This window comes from Arvicanthis niloticus, chromosome 12 (assembly GCF_011762505.2).
Source record: "Arvicanthis niloticus isolate mArvNil1 chromosome 12, mArvNil1.pat.X, whole genome shotgun sequence".
Lineage (NCBI taxonomy): Eukaryota > Metazoa > Chordata > Mammalia > Rodentia > Muridae > Arvicanthis > Arvicanthis niloticus.
Window position 1 is genome coordinate 22,944,065 of NC_047669.1, and position 9,044 is coordinate 22,953,108.

General features: G+C 39.6%; 1 protein-coding gene and 1 non-coding gene across 2 annotated transcripts; one reads left to right on the top strand and one right to left on the bottom strand.

The window, feature by feature from the left end:
* The first annotated feature begins 627 nt into the window (after window positions 1-627).
* LOC117718380 (U6 spliceosomal RNA) lies at window positions 628-732 on the top strand. Its single transcript, XR_004608062.1, has one exon. It is a non-coding gene; the product is annotated as a U6 spliceosomal RNA (small nuclear RNA).
* LOC117717911 (stefin-1-like) lies at window positions 721-7,159 on the bottom strand. Its single transcript, XM_034515404.2, has 3 exons — window positions 7,004-7,159; window positions 3,658-3,759; window positions 721-994 (listed from the first exon to the last, which is right to left on the bottom strand). Exons 1-3 carry the CDS (start codon window positions 7,067-7,069, stop codon window positions 869-871), a joined length of 294 nt encoding a protein of 97 aa, XP_034371295.1. The 5' UTR covers window positions 7,070-7,159; the 3' UTR covers window positions 721-868.
* Between the last annotated feature and the right edge of the window lie 1,885 nt (window positions 7,160-9,044).

Here is a 9,044-nt window from a genome sequence, read left to right on the forward strand (position 1 = left end):
ATGATACTTTCCTAAACTGTTAAGGGCAATAAGGAAAAACATGTTAGTGGTCAGTCACCTATAAACGGTCATATCCTATAAGGCATTCAGAACTAGTGCTCATACTAGGTACTAATGTAGTTGATTGCAAGAGTAAACTTTATTTATTTATTACAACTTGAAAAGATTGACACCTGGGACTATGTATCAGTGCGCCATAGGTGTTCATTTCCTGGTCTTGATTGTTGGGTTTGGGTTGTGCAGGAGAATGGCCTTGTGGGACGTGCACATTGCTATTTGTACTAGTGAGCACTAGGAAGCATTTGCTTGTGAGGGGAAGACACTGCAATTGACTCTCAAGTGCAAGGGAAGCATGGGGGAGGGGAGAGGGCAGCTTATCAGTTATGATTGTTTGAAAACATCACTTGTAAAATACAAAATTTGTTTTGAAACATGAAGGCACAGATGGCATGCTGGGTTCCAGGCAAACAAAGGGATCAAGAAGTGTGTTTCCCTGACAGCCACCAATGTACCTGCAGTGAGGATGGGGTGATAAAATCCTTTACACAATTCCAACTGAGCCATAGTTTTCATAAGGTTTCCAATTAGAATCATTTGTTGTGGAGTATCAACTCTGAACCATGAACACTGCTCTGTATGACAGCATGTATATTAAAATTTGGAATGACAGAGAGATTATCACAGCTCTTGCCCAAGGATGACACATAGATTCAGAAAACATTCCATATTTAAAAATGATTTTATAAGAAGTAAAGGTCAACACAATACTGAGTAATGAGGGAAGAAAACAGTTATTTCAAGAATGTGTCTTTATTGATGGCTGCATCTGTTTGCAATGAAAGGAATCAGGTCACTTTAGAATTTCTGCTTAGAAGTCGGTCAGCTCATCATTCTTGGTTTTGCTAGTCTGGTAACCATGTAGTTCATAATTATCTTTTCCAGAGGGCCCACTGAAGACTTTTATGTGAATGAAACAACCATTGCCTACATCAATCTGAAAGACATAAAAGAAGAAAAAAAGAAAGGAAGGAAGAAAGAAAGAAAGAAAGAGGAAGGGAGGGATGGAGGTAGAGAGACAGAGAGACAGAGAGAGAGAGAGAGAGAGAGAGAGAGAGAGAGAGAGAGAGAGAGAAGAAAGATTATTCACGTGGATCTCTATTGTATGATAAACCTACTTTCTTGTTGAGATGTGATGTGTCAAGCACTCCTGAAACAACATTTCTGGCCCAAGGCAGTACCTACAAACTGAACTTCCATCAACTTGTACATTGGGAAAAAGAGCAGCTAACAGTATGGCAGAAAACATATTTCTAAGATGTATTTTTAACATATTTAGAAAAAAATATTTTATTCAACTTATTTTTATAAATGTTTTGCCTGCTTGCATATTAAGTGCATCACATGCATGCAATGCCTGAAGCCTTAAGAAGGGGGTGCTAAATCCCCTAGAACTGGTGTCAGAGATGTTTGTGAACTGCCATGTAGGTGCTAACACCCAAACCCAAGTCCTCTGCAAGAACAGCCAGCACTCCTAATCACTAATCCATTTCTCCATCTAGATTTAATTTATTATACTTTTCACTAAAATCTTGGCATAGATGACATTCCAGAGTTACATTTTATTTTCATGATGCCCCTAAAGGAGCAGAGGGAAGCCTGTGTTTTTGGTGGTTCTATTTTTTGACTTCCAAGTTGGGAGAAAATTTGGCATATAGTTTGATAAAGGAAAAGAAACTCAGATTTGCTTTAGAATATATAGCCTGTCTGGTTCCAGTATCTCTGCTGTGTTGTAACCTACTTTGTGAATGCCCACCAGGCTGCCTCCTTTGTAAAGAAAAGTAAAGAAAAGAAGTCTAGGTAACATCAGGATAACATTCCCAGTGGTAGTTTGTTCATGAAGCTGGGTCCTACACCATCCCGACAAGCACTGCCACTTTGTTCTTTATCAGAGCAATAAAGGTTTTGTGTTCTACAGTAGACATTTTATGTCCCTGATATCCCTTCCTACCTTAATCTTAAAATGCTACTAATCCGAGTTTACATTAATATATCTCAGTCTGATGAGCATCATACAAAGAGTGTTTGTATGTGCATGCACATGTGTGTGCATGTGTGTGATTTCTTTCTGTAGGTCTGAAAAAAGCTGATATAGTACCAATGTCATTGATGCCAGACACAGATTTAAAGATACTATTTTTCTGGAGCTGGGGATGCAGCTTACTTAGCAGAGTGTTTTTCTACCTTGCATGAATGACGCCTGGGGTTTGGTCTACCAGTGACTCATATGCCTGGTGGAACACACCAGGAACTTAAATTTGATTGAACTGAGCTGGTCCAGTCCTTATATACAACCCAGCTTTGAGAGTGGCTCATGTTGAGCTGGCTAGTTCAGCTCATGTCATTAAAAAAACATCAAACAAGCAAAACACATTAAAAACATATAGCTTAAGTATCTATTTTTCAAAAATAAACAAATGCTATTGTGCCTTGGTCCAATGATAAATCAGAAGGGGTAAAGGCGCTTGACTGAGGGTTATATTTTCAGTCAAGATTGACATTGTTTAATACACAGAGATAAATACAGCTCCTATTTATTATCCATGGTTGAGTTTTTGAATTGTTTCCCGTGATATCACAAGAATGTCAAAAATGTTTTTTCATTAGAACTTAATCAGGAAACCATTTAATTTAATTTTTGATATAAAATCTGTTTTAAAATTTAAAATAGTAGTGTGTATGCATGTGTGTTTGTGTATGGCTATGCACATATAGGAACAAGTGCCCTCAGAGACCAGAGGTACCAGACCTTTACAGCTGGGATTACAGCTGATTGTGAGCAGCCTGATGTGGGTGCTGGACACTGAATTTGAGGTTTCTGCAAAATTTTCATTCACTTTTGACAGCTGAGACATTTCTCCAGCTCCTAAAATGTATTTATAAAATACTATTAATATGGCTTTATATTGTAGATGGAGTGCCATCTGTTAGACCTGCTTGAGCTATGAAAAGAATTATTTGGGGGCTGGAGAGATGGTGCATCAGTTAAGAGTAATGACTGCCCTTCCAGAGGTCCTGAGTTCAATTCCCAGCAACTACACTACATGCTGGCTCACAGCCATTTATAGTGGGGCGTGATGCCCACTTCTGGGATGTAGGCATACATGGAGACAGAACACTCATATATAAAAAATAATTTAAACAATCATTTAAATTATATTAATAACTACTCATTTAAAGGATGAAATTGGCTTGAATTATTCTTTCAGCTAATGACTGAAGTCCTTCTTTATGTGCATGTAATTTGATCACACATAGAATTAGGATGTTTTGAGTTGGAAAATGCTCTAAGTCACTGGTCAATTCCCATACACTAAAATGTTAACTTCCACATCCAGCTGACAGAATAAGCAGCCTTGGCTGCAAAGCAATGTCTGAGCTGTTATACCATCCTTTTCTACAGGGTTCTAAAAACTGAGAACTTCATAAGAAATATTTTTGTATTCATGAGGAAATACAAGGTTAATATCTTGTCATCTGATAGATTTCCCAGTCTTCCACTTACAAATGTCTTAAATAAAAACAAGTGGTGAAAATGAAGCTACAATTGGGGCAACAGGAAACAATTGCTTCAGTGCTTGAGGGAAGTTGTTGCCTAACCTTAATGAAGTAGATTATTCCAGAGACGACTTGAGATTTATATTCAACAGCTTTGAATTTTTCATATTTCTCATTGGTTTTCCCTTCGAGCTGTGGTCTGACCTGAGGAGGAGAAAGTAAGGGATAATGTTAGGGTTGTGTGGACTCAGGTTATCTGCTTCACAAAACTGAGGACCTCATCTTCCTGAGAGTCTTCAGATGCTGATGAACCTGGGCTGGCTGCTCAAACCTCTAGCCTCTAATATTAGAACCTGAAAGACTGAGGCAGGAGAATGTCATTCAAGAGCAGCTTGGACTATATAGAACGTTCCAGGCTAGTTGTTGCTACCCATTGAATCCTGCCTCAACAATGAAAACACACACACAAACATACACACACCCACAGACCACACACACACACACAGAGAGACATACACACATACTTAAAAAATAAAAATAAAACAAAAAACAATATAGTCATGATTTGCAATGGAAGACCCCAACTGGTATATCTACATTTGTTCAATAAACACAAAGTAAATGGCACATAGTGGAGATTTTCTCTGGGTCCCCTCAGATCATTCTAGGGATTCAATAACCCCCTCTGGTCTGACACTATGTGCGGTAACAACCAACCATAATCTCAGAGTAGTAGCCTGAATTTCCTGATCTAGTAAGTCTGTTTCACAGTATCTGACCTGTAGTGTTCTTTGTAAGGGAAGGATTGCTGTGACTCAGAAAATGCTTCCTAAAAATACACAGTTCACTGCCTGCATCTCTGCCTCTCAACATTTTAGTGAGAGTTGTCCCTTCACGCTGTCTCCTGCAAGACAGGACAGATGAGAGACATCTGGGAGCTCGGCCTCCACTCTGTACCTGTTCACCTGACAGTAAAGAGGTTGGCAGCAGTGCTTAATATTAGTTTTGGTCTTAAACCTATGATCATGAAAAAGTGCTTAATTAAACTTTATTTTATAATATTCCCTAGATATTTTGATTTCCTCTATACTGTTAATTTGGGAGTAATAGAGGCCTTTTCTTTCAGCCTTTATGTAGCTTCTACAGTTTGTAGCCAGATGCTCAATATGTAGGAGTGACTCAGAAAATGCCCCTGTGAATTGGTTCATGGCTATGCATCTCCCTTAGTGATTTAAGCCTGAGGCCTTGGCTTCCACAGAGAGGGCAATATTGCTGCATTCCCTCCCCTCATTCCTGCAGAGCTCCATAGTGTGCCGAGGCTGTGCAATGGGAAAGACCAGGTCAGTGTCTCATCCGGGTGACTCTTAAGCATTTTGAGTCTTGGTTTCATCCTCTAAAAATAGGCTGGGATGCATCCTTGCCTGCCTGGGGGCTTTGAAAGTCAACTGAAAGAGGGGACAGAAATCAAGGCTTTTATAACAGCGAAGCTTTTTCCAGCGTGAGGTGACCTTCTTAATATCTATGTTTCAGTCTGTTTGTCTGGATCTAGAAGAACACACTTCTAAATTAACTTTATTAATGAAGATGTCATCCACAGATGGTACAATTATCAAGATAAAACCTTCTAGAAGCTTTCTACCTCAAAAACTGTTGATCAAATACATTTTATGCATCTATGAAATTCTCAACAAACTAATAAGAGTATCATGTTCAAAAATTATTCTAGTCAGGCAGAATGTCACCCTCCAGAAGTCCTTGGCACTTGGGAGGCTAAGAGGCAAAAGAATTACTGGAACTTGTGAGATAAGAACCTCTCTGAGAAATAGGAAGACACCTGTTTCAAAAGAAGAATTATTCTAGATAACCAGATGACCAACTATTATGAAAATTAATAAAATCTCCTTTAAATTATTTATTTTTAAATAACTATATTTCCCTGTCTATCCTCCTACAATCCTGGCTACTGTAACAGGGAGATTTTTACTTCACTGAACACAAATATCAACTGTGCCTCACCCGTGCTTATTTGTTTTGAAACACTTTTTTTCTGCATGGTATTTTACTTAATCCTCTTAGCTCTTCCTTCTTTTAGGTGAAATGGAGAACTTTTCCTTGACCTCAGCTCTTAAGGCTCCATCTCCCCATGCCTTCTAGGATGCCAGACATATTAGGCACTACAGGAAAGTGAAGTCATGGGTAGGTAGGAGTGCCCACTCTCCCAGAGACCTTGGAAGAAATGAGGACATGCAGGCTGGTCTAGCCCTCTCAGTGAGACATGCATTTAATCTAGAGTGACAGGTGACTCATGTGGACACTTAAGGTTGGGAACACCAACTTGATGTGAGTAATCTAAAGAAGATTTAAAGATTTAATATTCCCCAGAAAGAAAATGCTCCAAGGTATTTTTTTAAATAAACCTATGAGTGAGAACTATTTAGCTTTACATATTTAGTCACAGAGTTTTAGGCCTGTGACACCATCAAGAATGTTCAGTGCTCTAGGCATGAAGCCTCCCATCTTTTCTACTCACATAAAGTCTGATGGTGCCTAGCATGGTGATACATATCTGTAATCCCAGCACTTGAGCAGTTGAGGCAGCAGGAGTGCCTTGAGTTTGAGGCTAGCCTGAGTTACCTGCAGGATAGATCATCTAGTGAGACCAACTCTCAAACAAACACACAAAAAAAAATAAGCAAATAACAAACCAAACTGAGCTTGTCCTCCAGGATGATTCGGCTTCAGAGGGGAAAACAATGTGATGTAAGAAATAAAGTCACAGATGCAAACTTACCTCCTTACCTCTCCTTTGTAAAACAGGCAACATGATACATCTTTTTATATGGATGATAGTTAAACAACATGTATTAACTTGCTAGAAACATTGAGTTCTATTTTGACTGTGACGGTTTGGTGGGCATAGCATCCTGGAATGTGCTCAGAGATCTTTAAGAACCTTAGGAGCCTTCACACATCAGCTTCCCTCAGTGGGACTGGAAAATTCCATTGGTAATTAGAGCTCCTGGGTTCAGACACAGGAGGTGTAGAGATGATCCAGCATGAATTCACCTTCAGCTACTGGAGAAACTGAGGCTACATGTGGGGCTTGGGGTATTAAAATTTCTTTGAAATGCTTCATGTTCCACCCTTAGCTGTCTAAATGTCTGAACAACAGCCATATATATATATATATATATATGTGTGTGTGTGTGTGTGTGTGTGTGTGTGTGTGTGTGTGTGTGTGTATACATATATACATATATATGCACATATGTATATACATGTATGTATATACATGTATATATATACAGATATATATGTATATGTGTGAATTCTGTCATTTCCCACACTGTTAATGCAAGTCCAAATTAAAATCAAATTTTGGAAGTTTGGTTTAGGATTTTTGGTTTAGGAAGTTTGGTTTGCATTTTCCTTAAGTACATCGACTCACCTTGTCAGCAATCTCCTGAATTTCTGGTGTGGCAGGTGTGGTCTCTGAAATGCCTCCGAGCGACATTTTGATGAGTTGCTTCTTAACTGGGTTGGAATCTGAGAAGAAATGATCCAGCAAACACAGAGACTCAGGATTTTAAAGGGATCTGTAAACTCCTCCCCTATAATGTATTATCTCAATAGCATCAGAGGAACTGGGGAATTGAGTGTGGCCTCAGGCAAGTCTTACCTCACTGCTTAGAGGAAATGCTGAGTGGAGTTGGGGGGGGGGGAATGGGTTGAGGGAAGTGAGCAAGCATGTGTGTCCTGGACTCAGGTGTGGTGAGCATGGTTCCTCCCTGTGCTCTCTGTGCCAATAATGTCATCCTTTGTGTCACATGAGGAAGGGCATGCATAATGTGATTTTAAATATGTTAGAACTTGAAGAGTTATTTAAAGAGAGTACTTAGTACTGTCAAGGCTGGTTGCTCAGAATCTACCCAACTTCATAAAGATAATAAAAATGTCTACAGTGGATTTTACTTGCAGTTTTTAAAATATTTGTCACCAAATGTAAAGAATAACATGGCAAATACCCTCATTTCTTCTGCTGCTTTTGATTCTCTTGCTTTTTGGTTTTGTTTAGTTGTTTGGTCTTGATTTTTGAGACAAGGATTGTCTGGGTAGCCCCGGATATCCTCAGACTCACACTGTGATTAGGCTGGCCTCAAAGGCATATAGAGATCCCCCTCCCTCTGCCTCCCAAGTACTGGGATAAAAGACATACCCCACAATGTCTTGTTGTCCTGGCCAGCAGGGCATTAAACAGGGGTCCGTGGAGGTCACCTGAAAGAGGGATAGGGGAACAGGCAAAGATGCAAAGAATGGCGATCTGTCTATAGTCTGATCAAATTGCAATTTTTACTTTTTCACACAGGGGTTATATACACAAAAATGCAGGATGTGGGGGAAAGGGATGATGCTGGAATGTAAGTGTTCAGGGGGAGTACAGATATTTTCCAGAATAGAGTATCAGCTGAATGAATGTTCAGGGGACAGGTCACTATGACTCTGCCTATGATTCACTTGTCTTATCTAAGTTGGTACTGTCCACCAAGGCTACATATCTACAAGGTCTATGAAGATCCAGGCTGGCAAATTTCCACCAAAGCTGCTTGTTCACAATAGCTTCTAGCCATCTGTTTCAGTGTTTTTCCACAGAGACCCAAGACTTCCTGTTAACATGCCTGTATGTCAGACCTATAGCTGACCCCAGGCTTTCAGTGTATAAGCAGGGCTGCCCCTGACATCTTGTGATTTTCCTTTTGTAGATGGGCTTGCATGTTAACCAGGCTAGAATGGAACTCACACTGTAGCCGAGGCGTCCCTCAAGCTCACTATGAAACTTGAGATTCTTATTCTTCTGACTCTTCCCATAGAGCACTGGGATTACAGGCATGGTCTTAAATATCTGATCCTTCTGCCTCTGCTTCCCAAGTGATGGGATTATAGTCAGTAGGTAACTTATCAGGCAATAACTCAACCATGTAAAAGGTAAAACTACTGTGTAGAAGAATTGCTGGGTGTCAAGAGGGAAGTGCTATGGGTAACAGGGAATAGGGCACAGTAAAGGGACAGAGGCTTGCTGCTCACCCATCAAAGCCCACTGGTGTGACTTCAACAGAGAGAAAGAGGGTAGACATGTTAATTTCTGAGTGTCAGAGACACAGATGTCTGTTATTTTATTGCAGTTTTTATTTAAACAATTTTAAATTTTAAGATAAATCTGAAATACTCATATCTAAAAACAACCAAAGACCTTTGGACTAAGACTCTGTGAGAAAAAAAAAATCTGCTAAATCCCCTTTCTTTAGAAGCGCAGAACCCAGAATTTCTGGTAATCTTTATATAACATCAGAATCTTAGGCATTTTTTAATCCTCTGCCTCAACTGATACAGCTCCATTGGGTCAGTTTTGTAAGTTCCTGTGAGGTTTGACTTACAGAAAAATATAGCTGTCTAAAAAGAAGCAAAGGGAACTTGGCTTGAGGATCCACTGT